Source organism: Ornithorhynchus anatinus, chromosome X1, assembly GCF_004115215.2.
Source record: "Ornithorhynchus anatinus isolate Pmale09 chromosome X1, mOrnAna1.pri.v4, whole genome shotgun sequence".
Taxonomy (NCBI): Eukaryota; Metazoa; Chordata; class Mammalia; order Monotremata; family Ornithorhynchidae; genus Ornithorhynchus; species Ornithorhynchus anatinus.
Window position 1 is genome coordinate 106,125,966 of NC_041749.1, and position 26,822 is coordinate 106,152,787.

At 50.5% G+C, this 26,822-nt stretch overlaps 1 protein-coding gene across 2 annotated transcripts in view; it reads right to left on the reverse strand.

The window, feature by feature from the left end:
* Nucleotides 1-16,246: 16,246 nt before the first annotated feature.
* MED16 (mediator complex subunit 16) overlaps nucleotides 16,247-26,822 on the reverse strand; it is a 33,063-nt gene continuing 22,487 nt past the window's right edge. For both annotated transcript variants that reach the window (XM_029051374.2, XM_029051373.2), the window contains exons 10-15: nucleotides 25,135-25,345; nucleotides 21,926-22,059; nucleotides 21,503-21,695; nucleotides 20,315-20,531; nucleotides 18,328-18,411; nucleotides 16,247-16,932 (exon numbers count right to left, since the gene is read on the reverse strand). In XM_029051374.2, coding sequence (XP_028907207.1) covers nucleotides 16,806-16,932; nucleotides 18,328-18,411; nucleotides 20,315-20,531; nucleotides 21,503-21,695; nucleotides 21,926-22,059; nucleotides 25,135-25,345 — 966 coding nt within the window. In that variant the 3' untranslated portion in view covers nucleotides 16,247-16,805. The remainder of the gene's footprint in view (nucleotides 16,933-18,327; nucleotides 18,412-20,314; nucleotides 20,532-21,502; nucleotides 21,696-21,925; nucleotides 22,060-25,134; nucleotides 25,346-26,822) is intronic.

The following is a 26,822-nucleotide window of genomic DNA, read 5'->3' on the forward strand; positions in this document are numbered from 1 at the left end:
CAGACCGTGGGGCTGAGCCAGGGTGGCCTGACTCAGGGGCTCGATCTACCGACAGGCACCTTCAGGGAGCCTTCTCTTTTGAGTTCTTGCCTTTGAATCCTGCCCCTGCTGTCCACCCTCAGCTCTAAACCCCTATTTCCCCTCCTGCCTTCAAACATGTACATCATTTTCCCTAGAAAGCTCGGGGTGGGGGTAGGAGTGGTGGGGAGAAAGGGTATTCTGCGTGGAGCCCAGCAGGTGTCCGAGGTCTCCTCCCCCTCCCACCGGTGACCCCCTAGGGGCAGGAGGGAGGGTTCATCTGGTGCTCCCAACCCCAGGGACCATCCGCCAATTTGGTAGGGCAGCCTCTCGTCAATCAATCAGTCAGAAGTATTTATTGAGTGCTTACTGTGTGCAGAGCACTGTACTAAGCATTTGGGAGAATATAATAGAGTTGGAACCATGATCCCCACCCTTAAGGAGCTTAGTCTAACTCAGCTGAGGCCTCTCTCCAGACCCCAGTGGAATCCCTAGGGTGGGCACTGTCCTAAATCCAGCCACTCCCCGCCCCCCCTCGCCCCCCCAGGGAGGCTGTCAGACATTCAGAGAATGAGAAGCAGCGTGGCTCTGTGGAAAGAGCCCAGGCTCGGGAGTCCGAGGTCATGGGTTCGAATCCTGGCTCCGCCACTTGTCAGCTGTGTGACTGTGGGCGAGTCACAACTTCTCTGTGCCTCAGTTACCTCATCTGTAAAATGGGGATTAACTGTGAGCCTCACGTGGGACAACCTGATTACCCTGTATCTACCCCCAGCACTTAGAACAGTGCTCTGCGCATAGTAAGCGCTTAACAAATACCGACATTATTATTCAGTTTTGGGAGGCTCTTTTCTGCCACCTGAGAGGCCCCAAGCCACAGGCCAGTTAGCCAAGACCACCTTCAGACTCGTCTTTCATTCATTCATTCATTCATTCATTCAATAGTATTTATTGAGCGCTTACTATGTGCAGAGCACTGTACTAAGCGCTTGGGATGAACAAGTCGGCAACAGATAGAAGTCTTTCCCCTTCTCTCCCTTTTTTACCCCATCTCTTTCATTCTCCCTCCCTCCCCACCACCCCTCTTTGAGGGTCTCCTCCTTGTGGCCAGAAATCTAATCATTCAATAGTATTTATTGATCGCTTACTATGTGCAGAGCACTGTACTAAGCCCTTGAAATGCAGAGACAATCCCTGCCCATTGACGGGCTTACAGTAATCATCTTGATTTATAGGGAGCCTGTAATTGCCCCGACTCCCTTGCCTCCTCCCCTTTTTCAGGAGGGTCCCTTAGATCAGAGATAGCCCAGGGCCACTCTGATGTAGACCCGCAGGCCCAGGGGCCCAAAGGACCTAATCTCTAGGGGAGGGTGAAGTCCACCCTCTTGGGCTTTCTCGCCCAAGACCTCTACACTTGCAACCTCAAACCGTGGTCAACAGGCGGCGCCCCTACTCTTCACTGAAACATGACACTAAAGCTGGGCGGACGTGTGTGTCAGCGTGTGTGTCTAATAGGCATCTTGTCCATCTCTCTGCTTCTGGGTGGGGTGAGTACGTCTTTGTGAGTGCCTGATAGACATCGTGTCTATTCCTCTGCTTCTGGGCATGTGGGGGGGGGGGGGGGGGTGTGGGTCTGACGGATAGACCTCTTGTCCACTCTTCTGGTTCTGGACAGGCCAGTCCCTAACCCATGATGCCCCAGGTAGGTGTCTTTCCGGTTCGGGAATAATAATAATCGGGGTGATTGTTAAGCACTTTACTGTGTGCCAGGCACTGTAGTGAGCGCTGGGGTGGATACAAGCAAATAGTGTTGGATACAGGCCCCGTCCCACGTGGGGTTTACCGTCTCAATCCCCATGTGACAGGTGAGGTAACTGAGGCAGAGAGAAGTCAAGGGACTTACCCAAGATCACACAGCAGACCAGTGGCAGAGCCGGGATTTGAACCCATGATCTTCGGGCTTCCGGACCCGTGCTCTAACCACTATGCAGTGAAGATCCCTGAGATTCTGCTCGGCCTTCTTCACCCCACACCTTTGACTGAGAACCTCCTGGTTGGGTTGCTGCCCCTAAATTGAAAATCAGTCCTGTTAGCCCAGCCCCTGGAGGGGGAACAAGGGTGGAGATCATATCCTCCCTCCTGCCTGGCACTTGCCCATGTCGGCTGTGTGCCCCCGGAGGGGGGCAGGAGAGGTGAAAGACAAAAGCTCCTGACCATACACTTCAAGATTCTATACTAGCTGGTTCCCTCTTCCTTCCGACCAGCCTCCTTGCTGACCTCCTTGGCCCCTGTCTCGACCCCACTCAGTCCATACCTCATTCTGATGCCTGGATCATTTTTCTAAAACGTCATTCTTTTGACGCCTCTCCATTCCTCAAAGGCCCCTATTGGCTACTTATGGGGGACAGGGACTGTCTCCCCCCTGATTAACTTGTAGCTACTTGTATCAGAGGAGCAGCATCACCTCGTGGAAAGAACCCAGGCCTGGGAGTTCAGAGGACTTGGGTTTTAATCCTAGCTCTGCCATGTACCTGTTGTGTGACCTTGGGCAAGTCACTTCACTGCACCTCAGTTTCTTCATCTGTAAAATGGAGATTCGACTATGAGCCCCATGTGGGACAGGGACTATGTCCGACCTGATTAACTTGCATCTACTCCAGCGCTTAGAACAGTGCTTGACACATAGTAAGCGCTTAACAAATACCATAATTCCTCAGCACTGAGTATAGTGTTTGGCTCATAGTGAGCACCTAACAAATACCACTTTTATTATCATCAAACAGAAACTCCTGACCATTGGCTTTGAGGCACTCAGGCATCATTCTCCCTCTTACTTATCCATTATCTTCTCCCACTACACTTCAGCTTGTACTCTTCGTTTCTCTCAAGCTAACCATTTTGTGGGAGTATGTCCACTTTGCATGATCCTAGAGGGTTCCTGCAGGGGTTCCTCTGAACCAGTCTGAGTTCCCCTCCCAAGTCTGCCGTCACGTCCACGCCACAGAACTCAGTGGCAAGAGCCCCAGCCGAGGGAGGCTTTGCTCTGGAAAAAAAAAAAAAATATCAGACCTAAAAGCAACCGGGGCTGTATTAGTACCATCCAGGGGACAGACTAGCTGAAAACTGACTTGTCTGTTGTAAAACATGATGGCTGGTCACGCTAGGTATAACATGATCTACAAGTTAGCACAAGTGTCTTCAATGAAGGAAGAAATCATTATTCATTCAATAGTATTTATTGAGCACTTACTATGTGCAGAGCACTGTACTAAGCGCTTGGAATGAACAAGTCGGCAACAGATAGAGACAGTCCCTGCCGTTTGACGGGCTTACAGTCTAATCGGGGGAGACGGACAGACAGGAACAATGGCAATAAATAGAGTCGAGGGGAAGAACATCTCGTAAAAACAATGGCACTAAATAGAATCAAGGCAATGTACAATTCATTAACAAAATAAATAGGGTAATGGAAATATATACAGTTGAGCGGATGAGTACAGTGCTGAGGGGAGGGGAAGGGAGAGGGGGAGGAGCAGAGGGAAAAGGGGAAAAGAGGGTTTAGCTGCGGAGAGGTGAAGGGGGGGTGGTAGAGGGAGTAGAGGGAGAAGAGGAGCTCAGTCTGGGAAGGCCTCTTGGAGGAGGTGAGTTTTAAGTAGGGTTTTGAAGAGGGGAAGAGAATCAGTTTGGCGGAGGTGAGGAGGGAGGGCGTTCCAGGACCGCGGGAGGACGTGGCCCAGGGGTCGATGGCGGGATAGGCGAGACCGAGGGACGGTGAGGAGGTGGGCGGCGGAGGAGCGGAGCGTGCGGGGTAGGTGGTTGGAAGAGAGAAGGGAGGAGAGGTAGGAAGGGGCAAGGTGATGTAGAGCCTCGAAGCCTAGAGTGAGGAGTTTTTGTTTGGAGCGGAGGTTGATAGGCAACCACTGGAGTTGTTTAAGAAGGGGAGTGACATTGCCAGATTGTTTCTGCAGGAAGATGAGCCGGGCAGCGGAGTGAAGAATAGACTGGAGCGGGGCGAGAGAGGAGGAAGGGAGGTCAGAGAGAAGGCTGACACAGTAGTCTAGCCGGGATATAACGAGACCCTGTAGCAGTAAGGTAGCCGTTTGGGTGGAGAGGAAAGGGCGGATCTTGGCAATATTGTAAAGGTGAAACCGGCAGGTCTCGGTAACGGATAGGATGTGTGGGGTGAACGAGAGAGACGAGTCAAGGATGACACCGAGATCGCGGGCCCGAGAGACGGGAAGGATGGTCGTGCCATCCACGGTGATAGAGAAGTCTGGGAGAGGACCGGGTTTGGGAGGGAAGATGAGGAGCTCAGTCTTGCTCATGTTGAGTTTTAGGTGGCGGGCCGACATCCAGGTGGAGACGTCCTGGAGGCAGGAGGAGATGCGAGCCTGAAGGGAGGGGGAGAGGACAGGGTAGGTACATACATGTGGCATCAGTTGAGGTGTGATGTTGGTAGATCTCCCAGCCACTGCTTCACTGTTCTGCCCCACACAGTACTTTGGGTTTCTACCATGACATAATTTATTTCTGCAAAATATTTATGAGTGGCAACGGTGGAAAGCTTTAAAAGCCTCAATCACTTTGCCCTCTTCTACCTTACCTCCCTGATTTCCTACTATCTAATCTAGTATCTAATTGCGTACTACTCAAAACAAACTTTGAAACATTTACTTCTAACAACTAATGATTTGACCTCAGACAGACCTCTGTCTCATTTTTTATTCAAGATGAAAATGGATTCAGATTTTTTCTCATGGAATATTTCCCCAATCCATTTGCAGTGGAAAGAACTTTGGTAGGATGCTTTAGTCCCTAAAATTCAGTTAGGGGCTAGATAGGAGGAATAGGCAGCCTTTAATTATGAAGTAATAATAGGGAAAATAAAAATGAGATTAAATACATTAAGTCCCCTCTAGACTGTAAGCTTGTTATGGTCAAGGAATGGATCTATCAACTCTGCTATATTGTACTCTCCCAAGCGCTCAGTTCAGTGCTCTGCACACAGTAAGTGCTCAATGAATGATTAATTGATGCTCCTCTAATGCCAACTTACTCATTGAAACTCGATCTCCTCTCTCTCACTCCCAACCTCTCGCCCACATCCTGCCTCTGGCCTGGAATGCCCTCCCTCTTAATATCGGACAGATTCATTCATTCAATAGTATTTATTGAGTGCTTACTATGTGCAGAGCACTGTACTAAGCGCTTGGAATGTACAAATCGGTAACAGAGACAGTCCCTGCCCTTTGATGGACTTACAGTCTAATCGGGGGAGACAGACAGACAAGAACAATGGCAATAAATAGAATCAAGACAGATGATCATTCTCCCCACCTTCAAAGCCTTATTAAAAGCACATCTCCTCCAAAATGTTCTCCCCCAGCTAAGCCCTCATTTTCTCTTCTTCCACTCTCCTCTGTGTTGCCCTTGGATTTGCGCCCTTTATTCATCCCTTCCTCAGCCCCATAGCACTTATGCACAGATCCATAATTTATTTATATTCATGTCTGTATCCACCTGTAGACTATAAGCTCACTGTGAGCAGGGGAACATATCTACCAACTCTGTTATATTGTACTCTCCCCACCTCTTAGTACAATGCTCTGCACACGGTAGGTGCTCAAATACCACCAATGGATTGAAAATATTCTGCTAGTGATGGACAGAGCAATAATCTAGGAGTTTGTATCCAAAAATGTCAGTCCTGCCGGTCCCTTTGAATCCCCTGCCACATAAGCGGTTGATTTAAATCGATGGTTTCTAGAACACGATCTTCCCATTACGCCAGGGCCTTGAAGAACACAGCCCTGCATTGGAAAATTCCCCATATCTGTTCATTTGTTATCTTTATTTTATTCATTGGTATCTATGCTCTGGCTTTTACCTACTGAATGCTGGCAATTTGTTTGTTTCCTGGGACCTCTGATAGCCCCCCCCCCCATAGTTTAGGGCTCTGCACATAGCAGGACAGGGGTGCAATAAACACAGTACTGGCCCCACACATGCTCTCTGCATGATACTTTGTGGCTGTGCCCAGCTCATGGCTGGGGAGCAGAATGTTCTGTCTGCAACTGGCTTTGAGGACCCATCCTCACTCCACCCACCACCTAATGGGAGCCCATTAAAACACCCAGTGCTGCTCCCCTGCCTCGAGTCCCAGCCGCCATCACGTGGTCCCTGGCATTCTGATTTCCTCACGTCAGTTTGGGCTCTGCTTGTCCCGCTGCCTCAATTTTCTCTTTCTTTGAAGAGAGCCCTTTTGTGTCCCCCACAATGAGCCTGGTAATTTTCCCGCTGCCACGGCTGCCATTCTCAGCTTTATCCAATTATGCATTCACACTGCTCATCACTACCATCATCTCAATGACACATCTCCAGGCTTGCCAGTCTTATCTGCCTCCCCCCCACCCCATCTTCCCCTCTTCTCCCCTCCCTTCCACCTTCACATCCCAACCCCAACAGAATCCGATGGGGGGTTGGGGGGTAAAGAGGTCAGTTCTCACAGTTGCATTTGTGTGACCTGGATTAACCCCCAAGTGGGTTCCCCAGAAGAGAACAGACTCTTAATGCTAAGCCAGAGTTGTAGGTGGACAGTACGTAGTCCATTAGGCCTCCAGCTCTATGGGGCTGAGATCCAGCCTGAGATCCCCCCTAGACTGGGAACAGGGCAGGGACTGCTTTAACCAATTTTATTGAATTGTACTCTCACAAGTGCTTAGTGCAGTCCACTGCACACAGCCAATCAATAAACATTGATCAATCGATTAATCACTCCAGACTCCAGGGTACAAGGCCCAGTCCTCTCGTCTAAGGTGGTGTTAGGGATGGGGATTTGAACCCAGACCCTGGTAGTTCTAGGCCACTCCCAGTGCCCACCAGCCTTGGACCTCATGGCCTCTTTCCCTCCAGACAGATATCTTGGTGGGGTGGAGGTTGAGGGGATGTGTGTGGCAGGGGGAGGGAGGTGTGTGGAGGGATCAAAGATCTGGCAGCAAGTAGCCCAGGGCTGGGGATGTTGGAGGGCTTGTGGTTGGACAAAACATGGGCTTTGTTGACCCCTCCAAACCCTCCCTTCCCATTGTCCCTTGCGGCAGGGTCAGGGTATTGTACCTGCCTAGTCCTCAGCAGGACTCAAGTGAAGTTCTCCTATTTAAACTGAGACCCCCATGCGGGACAGGGACTGTGTCCAACCTAACGAACAACTTGCATCTACTTCAGGGCTTAGAACAGGGCTTAGAATCGGCTGGACTATTGTGTCAGCCTTCTCTCTGACCTCCCTTCCTCCTGTCTCTCCCCACTCCAGTCTATTCTTCATTCTGCTGCCCGGATCACCTTCCTGCAGAAACGCTCTGGGCATGTCACTCCCCTTATTAAAAACCTCCAGTGGTTGCCTATCAACTTCCGCACGAAACAAAAGCTTCTCACTCTAGGCTACAAGGCTCTCCATCACCTTGCCCCCTCCGACCTCTCCTCCCTTCTCTCTTTCTACTGCCCACCCCACACGCTCCGCTCCTCTGCCGCCCACCTCCTTGCCGTCCCCCGTTGTTGCCTATCCCACCATTGACCCCTGGCCCACGTCCTCCCGCTGTCCTGTAATGCCCTCCCTCCTCCCCTCTGCCAAACTAATTCTCTTCACCTCTTCAAAGCCCTACTGAGAGCTCACCTCCTCCAAGAGGCCTTCCCAGACTGAGCTTCTCCTTTTCCCTCTGCTGTCTCTCTACACCCCCCTTCACCTCCCCTCAGCTAAGCCCCCTTTTACCCCCCTTTCTCTCTGCTCCTCCCTCCCCCTTCCCCTCCCCTCAGCACTGTGCTCATCCGCTCGTTTGTATATATTTTTATTACCCTATTTATTTTGTTAATGAGATGTACATCACCTTGATTCTATTTATTGCTATTGTTTTAATAAGGTGTACATCCCCTTGATTCTATTTATTGCTATTGTTTTTGTCTGTCTCCCCCGATTAGACTGTAAGCCCGTCAATGGGCAGGGACTATCTCTTTCTGTTGCCGATTTGTACACTTCAAGCGCTTAGTACAGTGCTCTGCACATAGTAAGCTCTCAATAAATACTATTGAATGAATGAATGAACAGTGTTTGACACATAGTAAGCACTTGAATACCATAAAAACAAAGTTCGGGTATGGTTTACCAGGCATCAAGGTCAGCAGCCCTCTGAAATCCGGTGAACATCCATCTAGACACGACTTCTCAAAAGCCTCCAATGGTTTACCTATGTCCCTCTGTGTTAAACAAAAGCTACTGGTCATTGGCTTCAAGGCTCTCCATTAGCTTTCTCTGTCCCATACCTGCTCTCCTCAACCACTCCCCACCAGCTCATACTCTTCACTCCCTGAAGCTCAACCTTTCACTGTGCCTCCATTTAGTTTCTCCCTCTTCCCACCCCTTGCCCACACCCTTCCTTCTGCCCGGCACTCTCTCCCCAATTCAGATCTGCTCTTCCACTCCAAGCCCTCCTGAAATCTCTCCTCGACTAATTTCTATCACCCCCATCATGCCATCCCAACAGCCACGCTTAGCACTTATGTAATACATTGACTTACATACTCCATTTTCTTATTTGCAGGCCTGGTAATTGACCTCCTGGGAACCACCCCCCACCTCTGAGATGAGAGCTAAAATGCAGCTTTATTGACCAGGAGAGTCAGCTGCTGTTGAACACTGATGGGAAACAGTGCTGTGTCTTGGTTGCTCTTTTTAATAGGCTTTGGGGTGAAATATGTGGTGGGAGGGGGAGCAAAATCTGGCTTTTATGCTGATAGAGAAGCAGCATGGCTTAATGGAAAGAGCATGGGCTTGGGAGTCGGTCATGGGTTCTAATCCCCACTTTGCCACTTGTCTGCTGTGTGACCTCGGGCAAGCCACTTACCTTCTCTATGCCTCAGTTACCTCATCTGTAAATTTGGGATTAAGACTGTAAACTCCACCTGGAACAGCCTGATTACCTTGCATCTACCCCAGTGCTTAGAACAACGCTTGGCACATAGTAAGTGCTTAACCAATACCATCATTATTATTAGAGTGTCACAAGTCCATCACAGCTGAGCTTTTCAACAGCAGCTGACTCTCCTGGTCAATAAAGCTGCACTTTAGCTCTCATCTCAGAGGTGGGGTGGTTCCCAGGAGGTCAATTTATACTGCAGGTCAACCTATAAATTCCTCCACTCACACTCCCCTCTCTGAGAAATGCAGTAACACACAGTTTCCTCCTCACCTTTTACCTTTCACCTCTCTTCTTTGGAGGAGACCCAGGTAGTGGGAGGGATAAGAGGAGGTGTCAGACTGGACCCTTCCCCTTCTGCCCTCCCACACCCCCAAAATAGTAGACAGACTGACCCCTTTCTGCTCTCTGAGAGAGCAGAATGTAGGCACATCCTTGCATTTATTAGAAATAAAGTCCAAATTCCCCCATTATGAACAAGAGGTTGCAATTTCCTTATCAGCACTGCAAAAAAGAGCTTTTTGAGGGTTTTTTTCCATTGGTATTTCTTAAATGCTTATTCTGTGCCAGGCACTGTACTGGAGTAGATACAAGATAATCAGGTTGGACATAGTCTATGTAATAATAATAATGTTGGTATTTGTTAAGCGCTTACTATGTGCCGAGCACTGTTCTAAGCGCTGGGGTAGACACAGGGGAATCAGGTTGTCCCATGTGGGGCTCACAGTCTTCATCCCCATTTTACAGATGAGGGAACTGAAGCACAGAGAAGTTAAGTGACTCACCCACAGTCACACAGCTGACAAGTGGCAGAGCTGGGATTCGAACTCATGACCTCTGACTCCAAAGCCCACGCTCTTTCCACTGAGCCACGCTGCTTATCACATGGGCTTCACAGTCCTAATCCCCAATTTACAGATGAGGTAACTGAGGCATAGAGAAGTTAAGTGATGTTCCCAAGGTCACAGAGCAGACAAGTGACAGATCTGGATTAGAACCCAGGTCCTCTGAATCCCAGGCCCATGTTCTTTCCACTGAGAATGTTGGGGTGGGGGGGTGGCAGTGTGTGTGCGCGTGTGCGTTGGGGGGAATTTAAAGTTGGCTGGCAACAGACAGGTGCTGCAGGAGGACAGACGTCAGAGCTGAAGAAAATAGGCTAAGTGTGCCTCGTGGTAAATAAAAAAAGCTAAGATAATTAGTCGGGGAGCAAAAAGCCCACTGCTGAAAAGCCAGTGATATGGCATGGGCCATGTTGGCTACAGCTGGTCTGTCAGGATCCCAACCTCATGATGGAAACCACAAGCTGCAAAAAGCACCCCAGGGAAAGCAATTCCAGGAGAAAATGGGGCAAACAAGTGGGATCCCCCTCCAACCAGAAGCAAAACCCGGTCACAATGCCAGCTCCCAGAACCTGAAAAACATCAGCTACTGGGGAGATAAAGTAAGGGAGAAGGGGAGTGCTTGCAGATGGTGGTTCCAGAGAGATTGATCAGATTCCCGGTAGGGAAGGCTTCCTGCTGTGACCCTAGCGAACCCCATGGGCCTCCCCTTGACCTAAAAGAGAAGTGTATCTTGGAAGGCAAAAGATACAAGGCCTCCATCTCCAGCCTGTTTTTGAGAGTCCCTGACCTATAATGGCACTTGATTGGCTAATTGAATGTCAAGAGGTTTGGGCCCCTCAATGACCTGAACCATCCTAAGGGCCCAGTGAGATGAGGGCCAGCCTCCTACCAAAAGGGTGAGTTGCTAATTAGTTTGACTGGCAGAGGCAGACACAATTCAGTTTTTAACTATATCTAACCTGACCATCTTTTATCTACCCCAGCACTTAGTACAGTGCCTGGCACATAGTAAGTGCTTAACAATTAGCATTTTAGAAAAATAAAAGTCAAAAAACCAGGTTGGAGGCAGGCTGGCACCCATTGGTCATCCCACACTAGGTCACAAAAGGGACCTCCTCCCGCTTCCCTCCTCCTCCATTCCAGCAGCCCAGTCTCTTAAATACAAGCCTTCCCCTGGCGTGGCTTAGTGGATAGAGTGTGGGCCTGGGAATCAGAAGGACCTGGGTTCTAATATAGGCTCTGCCACTTTTCTGCTGTGTGACCTTGGGCAAGTCACTTAACTCCTTTGGGCCTCAGTTACCTCATCTGTAAAATGGGGATTAAGACTGTGAGCCCCATGTGCGACAGGGGCTCTGTCCAACCTGATTAACTTGTATCTACCCTAATGCTTAGAACAGTGCTTGACACATAGTAAGCACTTAACAAGTACCATAATTATTATTATTAGCCCCCTTCCTGCCCAGAAAAGGGGCTGCAGGGGATCAGGGGTGGGGGTACAACCCTCAGTGACAGAAACAGGAACCAGGCACATTGAGAAGTAACATGGCCTAGCGGGAAAAGCACGGGGCTGCAGGTCAGAAGACCTAGGTTCTCATCCTGGCTCTGCCACTTGTCTGCTGGGTGACTTTGGGCAAATCACTTCACTTCTCAATGCCTCAGTTTCCCCAACTGTAAAATGGGGATTTAATACCTGTTCTCCCTCCAACTTAGACTCTGACCCCCTGTGGGACAGGGACTGTGTCCAGCCTGATTAACTTGTATCTACCCCAGCGTTTAGAACAGTGCTTGACACATAGTAAGCACTTAAATACCATAATTACTATCACGAGCCCCTGGTTTGTACCAACCAGGACCTTCCTGGACCGGGGGGCCTCAATAACACATAGTGAAGTCAAACAACACCACTGATCACCAAGGTTACTGTAGAAAGTTTTTTACTTAGTTTTACCAACGTGCAAGGATGTGACTCCCATTCACTCACTCCACCAAGGATCCAATACCAGTCTGCTGGTCAAAGGAGCCCATTCTGCCAGTGTTTCTTCTTTCTGCTTCCAAGTGCTGCTGCCTTCTGCTTCTCTGTATGCCCTTTACCTGCATCCTTGCTATTCAAAATGACCGCCTTAGGCATCGCACCTGAGCCTCTATGTAGCAGTCATTGATTGATCCAGCACTGGGTAGAAGAGGGAGAGAAAGCCCAGCCTTCCTCCATGTTCCGCCCCCACAGGCCAGCAATCACCTGCCTCAAGTAGAGCCCATCAGTGCCTTCACGAGTCTCTTCCTTGTTGTTCATGGGATCACAAACCGTCACTAATAAGGCAGCTTGATGTGGGCTCACCACAATTATTATTAGCTACCCTGAAGTGAGAGACAGCACTTTAACCACCCCCTCCCTAATCCAGAAAACCCCTAAAATCTTACCAAAGGGGCAATAAGCATTGGTTTGCCAAGTTCTGCCTGCCCAACCCCTTCACACCCCGGCCCACCCTCCCTCCCCACCCCAACGCTAATGACAGACTAAGGGACCCAGCGGCCAGAAAACGCTTTTCCATCAGTGCTTGTGAAACACTACCTGTACCCGGGGCTTCAGCCTCTCCTGCATGAGCCTCTCCCATCTTCTTCCACTCTTTCATCTTAACGTGGCCCTGCTCCAAGCCAAGGCAAGGAAAGGGAGGAAAGGTGGGGGCCATGTTGACAGAGAGCTCTAGGGCTTGGCGTCAATTTGGCAGCACACCCACACACTCTCATCCCTGCCTGCTTCCCTGGAGGGGGATCTGGCCAGTTGAGCTGCTGGGGCAAAGGTGTAGGGTTTGACAACAGCCACCCCCAATTATCCACCCATCCTGCTGCTTGGCTGCTGATTAAATGAGATATGAGGAGGGAATGGGGAGCTTCTGGGGCCTTTACAACACTTACCTGCCAGGAAAATATGGGTAGCAGCTGTTACACAGCAAAAACAATTTAGCCACTATTATCGAATGAAAAAGACGAAGGGATAACAAGCGACTGACAACAGCATACTGCCAAGCCCTCAGGCCTCCCCCTACCTTCACCCCTCCCCAAAACTGGTGCCTGAGATCCTTGCTTTTGGCCAGTTCTGTCAAACACACAGAGGCTAACTTGTCGGATGGTCAGTGGGACAGGAGAAAAAGACGCAGGTTGCTTTCTAAACTAAGTCTAACTAGAGAAGCAGCATGTTCAGTGGAAAGAGCCTGGGCGTGGGAGTCAGAGGTCATGGGTTCTAATGCCAGCTGTGTGACTTTGGGCAAGTCACTTAACTTCTCTGTGCCTCAGTTAACTCATCTGTAAAATGGGGATTAAAACATGCGTTCCACGTGGGACAACCTCATCACCTTGTATCCCCCCAGTGCTTAGAACAGTGCTTTGCACATAGTAAGTGCTTATCAAATACCACCATTATTAAGTCTAGGAAAAAAAAATATTGCAAAAACATAGGCCATCGGCTCCCCCTCCGCCTCACCAACTCACTGGGGCCAGAACTGTAAGGAACTTCTGTCTCCCCCTAGCCCCGCCATCTGTCGATCCAACCCCTCCCTACCCCTTGCACAGCCCCTAACCTCCATGCCCACTTGTTATTCTGTCCCAGCAACCCCCCCCATCCTCCTCTTCCCCAGCCAGCCCCCATCAGCTCACTCCCATCCAACCCCCTCCCCACCCCTGGTGGCCGTCCCCTCCCACCACGCCGCTCCGACATTCTCAGCCAAACGTGGCCTGTGGAATCTCTGACTCCACTATGGGAAAACTTCCCTTCATCATTGAGCTGTTCCTGATCCAGTCACTGCTCTTCTTCACCCTCACTGAATCCTGGCTCTCTGCAGATGACAGTCTCCCCCGCCACTCTCTCTAGTGGGGTCTCATCTTCTCCCACTCCCCCAGACTCACTAGAAAAGGTGGAGGATTCGGCTTCCTTCTCGCTCCCCAATACCATTATGGCACCACTCCACCTCCCCCATCCCTCTCTTTTCCTTCCTTTACAGTCCCTATCATCCACCCCTACCACCCACTCCAGATCCTAGTCATGGTCATCAACCGCCAACTTTTTGAACCATTTTGATCCCTTTCCTACATTCCTTCTCTTTTTCTCCATCCCTACATTAATCCTTGGGGACTTCAATATCCATATGGACATTCCTGATGACCCTTCCACTGCCCACTTTTATCACAACTCCTCTGACCTTCTGCTCCATCCCACCTCACCCACTGGGACACACACTCCATCTCATCATGGCAAGTTACTGTGCAATCTCTACCCTCACCAACTCTGAAATCTCTCCCACCACAACCTCCTTACCTGTCTTCTCTCCCTGACACCCCCTCCCCACAAATCTGTCCTATTCACCCCAGAGACCTCCAATTTTCTCAAGTCATGTCCTATTTAGTCGCCATAACCTAAGTACCTTACCTTGACAACCAAACTGTCGCCCACAACGCTACCCTCTACTGAGCTCAACTCACTCACTCCCCTGCCTCTTCGATCCCATACCACTGACCCACAGCCCTGGATCACCTCCAGAGTCCACTTCTTTCACTCCCGTGCACAAGCTGCAAAGCGCTCCTGATGGAAATCCAGATATCAGGCCGATTTCACTCACCTTGAGTTCTTTTTTGCCTACTTTAACTCTGCCTGGGAAAATTGAGCAGTATGGCCTAATGGATAGAGCGTGGGCCCAGGAGTCAGAAGGACCTGCATCCTAATACCCGCTGTGCCACTTGTCTGCTGTGTGACCTTGGGCAAGTCACTTCACTTCTCTGTGCCTCAATTATTACATCTGTAAAATGGGGAGTAAGACTGTGAGTCCCATTTGGGACACAGATCATGTCCAACTTGATTAGGTTGTATCTACCCAGTCCCTGGCACATAGTAAGCACTTAACAAATATCATTTAAAAAACCCAGAAAAACAACATTTTCCCATATTTATTGACTCCCATGCTCACTGCCCTCACCAGTTGTTTGATGTTTAACTCTCTGTTCAAACTCCCTGTCCCTCTGTCCACCCCATCTCTTGCCCCTAATGATCTGGCCATAATAATGATGGTATTTAAGTGCTTAATATGTGCCAAGCATATTACCTTGTGGGGATACAAGGTAATCAGGTTGTCCCATGTGGGACTCAGTCTTAATCCCCATTTTATAGATGAGGTAACCGAGGCTTAGAGAAGGTAAGTGACTTGCCCAAAGTCACACAGCTGACAAGAGGCAGAGCCGGGATTAGAACCAATGACCTGTGACTCCCAAGTCCGTGCTCTTTCCACTGAGCCACGCTGCTTCCGTACTTTATTGAGAAAATTGAAACCATCGGGCGTGATCTCCCTGGCTCTCCTCCAGTCCTCCCTCCTTCTGCCCCTTCTTCAATTCTCCTATCTTTCCCAGCCGTATCTTAAAGAGATCTCCTGCCTTTTCTCAAAACCCACCCCCTCCACCTGACTCCACCCCCTTGCACCTTATCAAAGCACCTGCTCCCTCTCTTCTTCCTTCCCTGACTTATCTTTAACCGTTCACTCTCCAATGGCTTTTTCCCCACTGCTTTCAAACAAGCTCATGTCTCCTCTATCCTAACACAAAAACAAACTAAAAAAACCCCCTCCCTTGATCCCACAGCTCCCTCCTGCCAGTCCCCTCCAAACTCCTTAAGTGAGTTGTCTACACCCGCTGTCTTCAGTTACTCTCCTCCGATTTTCTCCTTAGCCTCCTCCAATCTGGCTTCCACCCTCTTCGCTCCATAGAAACTGCCCTCTCAAAGGTCACCAATGATCTTCTCGTCTAATCCAATGACCTCTACTCCATCCCAGTCCTCAACTTCACTGACAAAGTCCTCTCCTGGTTCTCCTACCTCTCTGATCTTTTGTTCTGTCTCTTTTGCGGGCTCCTCCTCTGCCTCCTATCTCCTATGGGAGTCCCTCAAGGTTCAGTTCTTGGTCTTCTATTCTCCATCTGCATCCACACCCTTGAAGAACTCTTCACTCACATGCCTTCAACTACCATCTCTATGTGGATGATTTCCAAATCTACATCTCCAAATTTGATCTCTGTATCTCTGTGGTCATGTATTTCCTCCTGCCTTCAGGCCATCTCTACTTGGTTGTCCTGCTTTAAGGCCCTCAATTAGCTCTAATTGTCTAATTGTCTCTGCTTGTCCTCACTCATCTCCCACTCCACCCCTGCTCCCACTCTCTGCCCTTCCCAGGCTCAACTTTTCCTTGTGTCCCATTTTCAACTTTCCCATTTCCAACCACTTGCTCACACCTTCCCTGCTGTCTGGAATCCCCTCCCCCGTCACATCTGGCAGACCACGACTCTCCCCATTTTCAAAGCCGTCCTGAAATTCCACCTTCTTCAGGACACATTTCCTGATTAAACTCACCATCTTAGGTTGTGTTCATCCAAGAGTTAACTTTCACACTTGGGTTTACGCACCTTAGCATTTATGCACATTGTCAACTTGGTTTCATTTACAGATGACTACATATCTCTCCATAATTGTGCTATTGGTAGCCATAGAGTTTATGAATGCCTCTTGTCTTTCAGCATCACCCTAAAACTCTAAGCTTTATGTCTCTTATTTTACTGTACAATCCCAAGTGCTTAGAACAGTGCTCTACACACAGTAGGTGTTCAAGACACACCACTCTTTGAGTTACTGTTAGAAAACATTCCTGTCCCGGATTGAGACTTAGCCCTCAGAGCGGCCACAGTGTGCAGAACAGATTGGCCAAAGGGGAAGAGGGGAGAAGGATTTTAAAGGCTCTGAAAGGACCTTTTACTTTGTACAAAATCTACTCCAAATTTTTACAACCTCCCCCTTCCCCTCTTCGCTTCTAGCAGCACGGATGAAGGGTTCTTATGGAACACCGAAGGTGGAGGCGAGGACCGGAAAGGCCCTCCTGAAGAAGTAATCTCTCCTTGGTCTCAGGGGTGGACCTTTAAGAAGTCTCAGGGCAAGTGGTGCCATCATGGCTGGGGTGCATTAGGAGTAGCTGAAGGGCACTCTCCTCCACAGCCCCCCACAGAGGCAGTTCTTGATCCACCGCTGTTCCCACTGCTTGACCGCCGTTGTCTTGTTGGGTGATTTGAGCATCGTGACACAGCCGCACCTGGGAGAGAGAAAACATGGGGTGTTGGATCAGATGCTGCTACTCCCCCCCAACCCCGATATTTCCAAACTTCACCCTGGAAGTCCCACGGATGGCGGAGGTGGGGTAGGGGGTGGGGAGAGGACTGTTGCTCACTTTGGCCAGGAGCAAGCAAAGCATCGGAGGAACCAATTTACAGTAATGTCTCAACCATGGCAGGAAGGGTTTGGGACCGGCCCAGAGAGATGAAGTGCCCCTACGCTGGGTTGGGTCCTTGTCTTCGGACCAGATTACTACATCAGCCTCCTCAACTGGCCTCCCTGCGTCCAACCTCTCTCCCCTCCAGTCTCTATTATCCTTTAGTGACTGGATCACCTCCCTAAAACAGCCTTCTGAACACATCGCTGTGGTCCGAGGAAACTTCCAAAGCGTGGCGCAGTGGAAAGAGCACGGGCTTTGGAGTCAGGGCTCATGAGTTCGAATCCCAGCTCTGCCACTTGTCAGCTGTGTGACTGTGGGCAAGTCACTTAACTTCTCTGTGCCTCAGTGACCTCATCTGTAAAATGGGGATTAAGACTGTGAGCCCCACGTGGGACGACCTGATTCCCCTGTGTCTACCCCAGCGCTTAGAACAGTGCTCTGCACATAGTAAGCGCTTAACAAATACCAACATTATTATTATTATTATTACACATTACCCTCTGCATCCAGCAGAAACTCCTGACCAGCTTCAAGGCTCTCCACCAGCTCTCTCCTTCTTATACAGCTGCTCTCTCTTCCCCTCACCAATGGATTTTGTTAAGCATTTACTACGTGCCAGGCACTGATTGGACCCAGTCCATGTCCCACATGGGGCTCAGTCTTAATCCCCATTTTACATATAGGTATCTGAGGCACGGAGAAGTTACGTGACTTGCCCAAAGTCAGACAAGTGGTGGAGCTGGGATCAGAACTCAGGTCTCTTTACCTGCTCCTCCCCAAACCCACCTCATGTGCCTCTTGCCACATGTGACCCCGTGCCCACATCCTTCCTCTTGCCTGGAACTCCTTCGTCCTTCAAATCTGCCAGAGCCCACCTCCACCCTTTTCGAAGCCCTTCTAAAATCCCGCCTCCTCCTTCCCGATTAAATTCCACCACCCACTTATGTACACGCGCTGTGTTACGGTCAGAGGCCTCCTTAAAGGACCCTTGGGAGGACCCAGAAGGGCAGATTTCCTCCCAGAGCCAGAAGGGAAGTCCACTTGGGGAGGACCATAAACTTATAGGTTTCAGGTGGACTTTCTCCTGAGGAGGGAGGGGACAAGCTGTTTTAAACAAACTGCCCCAAGCAGCCAGGGAATGCCCCACAAACTCTGCCAACCCACTGACACGGCAGATCCCAGCTGCCCCTGCTGAGAGGGCTGTGTGTGTTTTACCTGGTGCAAGACTTGCACTCCTCAGTTGGATAGGCACCCAAATGGAGTCGTCTCAGGTGGTCGATCTTCGGCTGCCCAGGGCCTCTGAGCAGGCAGGAGGATGGACAGACAGACGAGAGAGTGTGAGGAACTGTACTAAATGGGCAGGGCTGCTGGAGGCCTGTTCTCCCTCCCAAGAAAGTCCCCCAGAAATGAATGTCGGAAGCAGTGTGGTCTAGTGGATGGAGCACGGACGCGGGAATCAGAAGGACTGGAGTTCTAATGCCGGCTCTGCCGTCTGCTGCATGACCTTGGGCCAGTCACTTTGCTTCTCTGTGCCTCAGTTACCTCATCTGTAAAATGGGGATTAAGACTGTGAGCCCTGTGTGGCACATGGACTGTGTCCAACCTGATTAGCTTGTAGCTACTCCAGCGCTTAGTATGGTGCCTGGCTCGTTGTGGGCAGGGAATGTTTCTGTTATATTGTTCTCTCCCAAGTGTTTAGTACAGTGCTCTGCACCCAGTAAGCGCTGAATAAATATAACTGACTGGCATATAGTACGCACTTAACAAATACCATAAAAAAAATTTCTGGGGATAGGGAGAAAGAGCCTCCTCAATTCAGCCACAGACTTGGAAGCAGCCTCTCACCCACTTGCCTATTATGAAGTAACAATTCACACTGGTTAGGGGAAGAGAGAATGCTGAGTGCTAATCCCTTCGATTCCCAGTATAACTCCTGCAGAGATGGGCAGGCAAGCACAAACTTGGGCAGGCTGGTCCATTTCTGAACTTCTTTACAAAGCTGGCTTCCGTCATGCCAAGCAGGCTGAACATCAGTCTCGAGTGGGAGGCAAGACAGAGGAATCCAATCCCTGAATTTCAGGAGGGTACAAGTGGGTTTTACCTACCTACTTGTCTCACTGTCAAGCATCAGAAAACCCAAGAATCCCAGAGCAGAAAGCCATCTCAAGACTGTAGGCTTGCCTCTAGACTGTCAGCTCGCTGTGGGCAGGATCCCTTGCCACATGTGACCCCATGCCCACATCCTTCCTCTTGCCTGGAACTCCTTCGTCCTTCAAATCTGCTAGAGCCCAGCTTCGCCCTCTTCGAAGCCCTTCTAAAATCCCGCCTCCTCCTTCCTGATTAAATTCCACCACTCTCCACTTATGTATACGCATTGTGTTAAGGTCAGAAGCCTTCTTAAAGGACCCTTGGGATGACCCAGAAGGGCAGATTTCCTCCCAGAGCCAGAAAGGAAGTCCACTAGGGGAGGTCCTCAAGGGATCCTCTGGTCCAGCCTCCATGCCCACACACAGGGCATCTGGGGGCCTTGTTTTTCCTTTAAAGGTCTCCAGGGATGGAGGTTCCACACCCATGCTCAGTGACCCGTTCTACCATCATACCCTCCCACCCACTCACTGCAATGGTCAGAAAAGTTATTATTAATAACACCACCTGTTAAATGCTTACTGTGTGCCAAACACTGTACTAAGCGGTGGGGTAGATACAAGGTTATCAGAATAGATACAGCTCCTGTCCCATACGAGCTCTCAGATCTAAGTACGAGGGAAAAGAGGCATTGAATCCCTATTTTACAGATGAGGGAACTGAGGCACAGAGAAGTGAAGTGCCTTGCCCAAGGTCATGCAGCAGGTACATGATGGAGCCAGGATTAGAACAAGGTCCTCTGACTCCCACTCCGACCCTTTCCTGCTGCAGGGTGCGTCCCCAGCTCCTTGAACTGAAGCAGGAGGGAGAGACTTGGAAGGGATGAGTGGAATGAGCTGTTGAGGAAAGGGGTTGGCGGCTCCTTCCTGAGCACGATAAGAAGATGAGGACTCCCGCCTACTGCAGATGGGTATGGTCTGGGGTTGCCCATGGACACCGGCTGGGGGGAAGGAGGGCGGGGGTGATGGTAGTGGTAATGGTGGTGTGGTGTATGTGTGTCTGTGTGTCACTCATGACTGTTTTCCATTTAGCCGGTCTTCTCCCCAACCCCTCCTACCTGGCAAACAGATCAAACTGAGGGGTGACCGGGTAACCCAGCAGCCCGGGGGGCTTCCCGAACTGCAGGCGGAGCAGCTGCTTGCCCTGCAGCTTGTTGACGATGCCATCGCTGACAGGGAGCCAGTCCAGGTTGGGGATCAGCAACTGGCTTGGGAGGAGGCAGCACTCATCGATCAGGGTCTCGTCGGGCTCACTGGGGTGGTTCTCATCCCGGCCTGTGTTGGGAAGAGAGTCAGGGCGTTGCTCACGAGCTCAGAATTTGATAGCCACCCCAGCGCCACAGCACCTACAGACATAGTCTTATACTCTCCTATTACCCCTATCTGTAATTGATTTTAACTTCTGACTCCCCCTCTAGACTGTAAGCTCGTTGTGGGCAGGGAACGTGTCTACCAAGTCTTACACTGTCCTCTCCCAAGTGCTCAGTCTAGCACGCTGCACAGAGTAAATACTCAACAAATACCATCGATCGGTCGATGGATTGGACAGGAAACCGGGGGACACCAGGAGCTGGTTCCTTAGCATCCTGACCCCGAGGGGCCTTGGGGTTTTGAGGCCACCAGGTGAGTGTCCAGCCTCACTTCTTCCCTGTCACTGGGGAGCCGTCTCTCAATCATCAGCACTAACGGAGGAGAGGGAGAGAGCTGGTGATACAAGAACTCAGGGTGGGAAGGGAAAAAAAGGTAGATGGGGGGCCGACAGAGCTGGCAGAGACAGACCCCTTGCTAGGGACTGCAGATACCCTTCCACACGGGAGAAGGTCACATGGAAGGCAAATCATTTGCAGACAATTCACAGAATGGATAATCGATCCATTTGGGACTCCTCAGGAATCGGCTGCTCTTCTATCCAGCTCCTTTGGTCCTCACATCATCTCACCCAGATTGGAACCATGAGGCTTTGACAAGCTTCCTTTTCCAACAACCTCACCTTAAACATAAATGGGGAAACCGGGGCCCAGAGAGATTAAGTGACTCGCCTCTAGTCACATCCACAAAACGGGCCAGCAGGAGGGTCGGGATCAGAACTCAGAGCCACAGAGCTTCCGGGCTGTTGCTTAGCCCCCGAGTCTCATCCTCCCCATTTTTCGATGATGATTGTGGAGGTTGAAAGGATGGCGAACAGGGGTCTGGGGCTGCATGAGAGGGGGTGGGAGAAGGGGAGGGAGTCCAGGTGGGTTCCTTACAGCACAGCCACAGTTTGGTGAGCAGGCGGAAGAGGAGAGACATGCTGTCCTGGGTGTCAGAGGTGGCGGTGTAAATGGGCAGGCAGCTGGGTTTCAGCAGGCCCCAGATGCGAATCACGACCATTAGCTCTCGCAGCATGCCCAGGGACGCCCCGTCTCGCAGGAAGCTGTGGCCCGGTCGGACGGGGGAGCCCTGTGGGAGTCAGAGGAACGCCAGATTTCAGATCGCAGGGGCACCCTGGTCTCGGTCCGCCCTCCCCCGGAAACAGCCGCCTGGACCTCACACATACCAAGCCAAAAGCTTCGGAACCGGAGCCACCGCGCAGGAGAAGGACAGGCCTTGCCCGGGTACGGGAGAGGAGTTGGGGGGAGAAGGGGAAAGGGGCCAGAAGAGTGGAGTTGGGGAGGTGGACGGGTCCTCACCTGGTTGGGCAGGCTGGCCAGGAGGTAGAGCACAAAATCGCCCACCCATTGAATCAGCTGCTGAAGAGATTGCAGGGTCGTCATCTCGAGGACAAACTCTTCTGTCTTCAGGTTGATCATCACCTTGTCGATGTCTGAAACCAGAGCAGGATCATCCCCACTGGCTCAGGGCCAGAGTCAGAGAGGACTGGCCCAGTGCTTTTCCCTGGCCATTCCTCCCAAACCCTCCTTGGGTGTTCCGACTCCTTGAACCCTACCCTAATCAGAGTTCTTTAACTCTCTACCCTCCAGCCCTACCAGAAATCAGCCCACTTTACTACAAGAGCTGGGAGGATCACCAACCGGGAGTTCCCCTACAATGACTACCACCATGGTATTTGTTGAGGGACGTTCTGGAGAGGGTGTGTCCATGGAGTCACTATGGATCAGAAGCGACTGGACGGCATTTGAAGAAGAAGCACTGTAAAGCGCTGGGGGTTGATACATTTTAAGTAGATCGGACACAGTCCCTGTCACAAACAGAGCTCCCAGTCTAAGGAGAGAGAACCGGGAATTGAATCCCCATTTTACAGAAGAAGTAACTGAAGCTCAGAGGAAGTGAAATGACTTGCCAAGGTCACACAGTAGGCAACTGGCAGGGCCAGGATTAGAACTCAGATCCTGTGGCTCTCAGGCCCGGGCTCTTTCCATTCATTCATTCGGATTTACTGAGCCCTTACTGTGTGCAGAGCACTGTACTAAGCGCTTGGAGAGTTCAATTCGGCAACCAATAGAGACAATCCCTACCCAACAACAGCCTCAGTCTAGAAGGGGGGAGACAGACAACAAAACAAATAGACGGGCGCTAAATCACACTGCTTCTCCGCTCCCCCACAGCCAACACATTGATTTCCTTCTGCTCAGCAGGTTCTCTCTCCCCTTTGTGACTGCCTGTGTGAACGACTCCTCGACACACCATATTTATTAAAGCCAGGCAGTTGGAGAACTCTCTTATCGGCCCTGGTCCCCCCAAACCCTTGTGACCTCCCACACCCTGCAGCCCTGATCAAAAGGAATCAGGGGTTGAGTCTACACTCTTCCCTCCTGCCCTGGAATCCCAACTCCACGTTTCTTCTGACACCAATGTTCCTAAGGATGGGCAAACCCAGTTCATTTGGGCATAAGATTTTCCCCCGTCCGCGCCCATCCGGAAGTGAACTCTTGGCTGTGAGACTCTTTAGCTCCTGAATGGCCTGGGAGTCCACCCGACTGACAGCTGCTGCCCAGAAATGCTGTGACTTGGAGGCAGCCATGAGACTCTCTAGTACAACCGGAGGATGGGGAGGGGAGAGCAAGGGCGAACAGGATGAGGGGACAGGAAAACCCAACATGTTGCCTCTAGACCGTAAGCTCCTTGTGGGCAGGGAATGCATGGCTTAGTGGAAAGAGTGCAGGCTTGGGAGTCAGAGGATGTGGGTTCTAATCCCAGTTCTGACAACTGCTGTGACCTTGGACAAGCCCCTTAACTTCTCTGGGCCTCAGTTACCTCATCTGGAAAATGGGGATTAAGACCGTGAGCCCTACGTGGGACAACCTGATTACCTCGTATCTACCCCAGCGCTTTAGAACAGTGCTTGGCACATAGTAAGCGCTCAACAAATACCATCATCATTATTTTTATTATTACCAACTTTGTTATACCGTAGTTTCCCACAATAGTACGGTGCCCTGCACACAGTAAGTGTTCAATAAATACCACTGATTGTCAATAAGGGGGAGGGGTAGAGAGTCTCTTGGGGCAGACATCAAAGACATTCAGCCCCATCTATACTGCTCTCCCTTGCCCCGATTAGTATGGGCCAAGGGTTAGATAATCCCTGCACAGGCTCCCTCCCCGTTTCGGATCCAACAGACAGCCACTCCCCCCGTCTTTGGAGCCCTGTTAAAATCATATCACACATGGAAGTAGCGTGGCCTAAAGGAAAGAGCACAGGCCTGAAAGTCAGAAGGGCCTGCGGTCTAATTCCAGCTCTGCAATTTGCCTGTTGTAGGAACCCTGGACAGGTCACTTTACTTCTCTGTGCCTCAGTTCCCTCATCTCTAAAATGGGGACTAAGAATGCGAGCCCCACGTAGGACACGGACAGTATGCAACCTGATTAGCTTGTATCTACCCTCGTGTTTAGTACAGTGCCTGGCACTTAGTAAGCACTTTCATTCATTCATTAGTATTTGTTGAGCGCTTACTATGTGCAGAGCACTGTACTAAGCGCTTGGAATGTACAATTCGGCAACAGATAGAGACAATCCCTGCCCACTGACGGGCTTACAGTCTAATCGGGGGAGACAGACGGACAAAAACAAGACAACCTAATCACGATATATAGAATCAAGGGGATGTACACCTCATTAACAAAATAAAAAGGGTAATAAAAATATATGCAAATGAGCACAGTGCTGAGGGGAGGGAAGGGGGGGCGAGGAGCAGGGGGAAAGGGGGCTTAGCTGAGGGGAGGTGAAGGGGGAGCAGAGAGGGAGCAGAGGGAAACACCACCCGTGAACACCATTAAAACAAACAAAATCACTCTCCTCTAGAAAGCCCCCCCGACTAACTTTTCATCTTCCCACCCTATTCTCTCTCCCTTCTGTGTCACCTATGCCCTGGTATTCACAGCACGTATGTCCTTATACTCTGTTCCTTCCCCATGCCTGAAATTTATTTTATTGTCTATCACTCCCATGTGGCTGTAAACTCCTTGTAGGCAGGGATTGTGCCTAACCTACTCTACTGTCCTCACCCTAGCTCTCAGGACCGTGCTCCGTACACAGTAAGCACTCCCTAAATACCATTGCTTGATGGATTGAGTCTGGCCCCCTGCATCTCCTTCTCCTGGATCTATCGCCACCTGGATCTATCTCCACCTGGGCTGTTTAGTGCCTGCCTCCTTCCTTCATTTACTGCCAGGGGCCTAGAAGAAATTTCTAAAGAGGGAGCAGGACAGCCAGGCAGAGAGCACAAAAGTTGCCAGCACATTTCCTCTCCCAGGATTGGACTGCTGACCCTCGGCCTTTGCCTGAAAGAGGCAGAATCACATCAGATGAACTTTCTGCTCTCTTGGGGAGCTCCACAATACCACTCCCCCGCACAAACAAGTCCAACTGAGGGTCTGCTACCCGTGGCTAGGGGAGGAAAGGGCTGTAGGCAACAGCTGGGCCCTGCCCCGACTCTACCTATGTCTGTGATCTTGGTGCATATCTCGGTGAGACGATCGCCGGGGCTTTTGTCTGGAGTGTTCAGGAAGTGCGGGCGGAGCAGCGACTTCAGCGTGGAGCTGATGGCGATCAGGAAGAGCTTGGCGTGGTAATCGCACACCCGCGCCACGGTGCAGGACGAGAGTTTACAGAGCGAGGCCTTCATGGCGACGATGCGAGTGGACAGAACCTGGTAAAACACGTGCACAGGCCGTTCGCTGGAGACCAAGGGCAATCAAACCAAACAATGCTATTTACTGAGCGCTGATTTGTGCAGAGCACTGGACTAAGCACTTGGGCAAGTGCAATAGAAAAGAGTTGGTAGACGCAATCTTTGTCCACAAGGAGATCACGGTCTGCAGGGGGAGATGGACACTAAAATCAATTACACTAAGGGCTCTAAGAGACATCCAAGCATTGTTACTAGGCTGTAAGCTCGTTGTGGGCAGGGAACGTGTCTGTCAACTCTATCGTACTGTAGTCTCCCAAGTGCTTAGTACAGTGGTCTGCACAGAGAAGGTGCTCAATAAATACCATGGACTGATTGATCATATTACACTCCCCCAAGTGCTTAATACTGTGCTCTGCGGACAGTAAGCGCTCAATAAATATCATGAATTAGTTGCTACAGTGAAAGAGAACTGCAAGATTCCCCTCACCCCCACAACATCCTCCCCACGGCAAGAGGGCCTATTTGCCTTCACAAGCCACACGGCAGGAATAAGGACCAGTGGCAACCACTTCTTCTGGTGAGTAGAGGCATTCTGTGTGCCCGATTGTCTTTGAAAAAAGCCACACTGCTCTGTTTAGGGTCAATCTCTTGACCAGAGTGTTCCTTTCCAGCAAGGATTTAGACAGCCAGATCAGGCCTTCTTAGGGGCCAAAATTCTGGCCTGTCCTTTGTATTGCTATTTCTGGTAGGGATCATGGGCAGGGATCGTGTCCACCAACTTTATTGTATTGTACTCCTCTCCCAAATGCTTAGTTCATTGCTCTGCATACAGTAAGTGCTCAATAAACACCACTGACTGATTACTGCTAACTGATCCTGGTATTTTTCTCTGGGACTGGACATTATTTTCGGGGAACGGGCCTATCAGGAGGAACAGGGAGTTGGGGAGATGAGAGGAGAAGGAGGGCTGATTCATGGGTTCCAAACATTGGCCTGATTTCAAGGGGAAAAAAAACATTCAAGGAAAAGGAGAGGATGCCTCAAAAAAGCCAGGGATCTTGGTGACATCTCTGAAGACTGAGATCGGGGGAAAGGTTAAATAGGAGTTGGGAAGTTTTGGGCTTTGGGTTAAGATGGAGTCCACCCGGGGGGTGGGAAACTACATGGAGTGAAGAGAGAGGGGGAGAGAGAGAGGTGAGAGGGAGGGAAAGAGATGGGGAGGGAGAGATAGAGGAAGGAAGGGAGAGACAGGGGGAAGGAGGGAGGGAGAACCCTCTGCAGAACGCTTAATACAGGAAAAGGGGTCGAGGAGCAAGAAAGACTGCTTTTTCACTAGATTTGATCTGATGCTGTTCTATTCGCCGATAGAGCACATTAAAAGCTGACTGCTGTTGTTGACCTTATCCTGTGCCTGACCCCCCCTCTGGCCTTAGTCAAATGCTTCCGCTCTTTTTGCTTCTATTGGGAACCCCCTACCAAGGAAGTGGGCAACGAT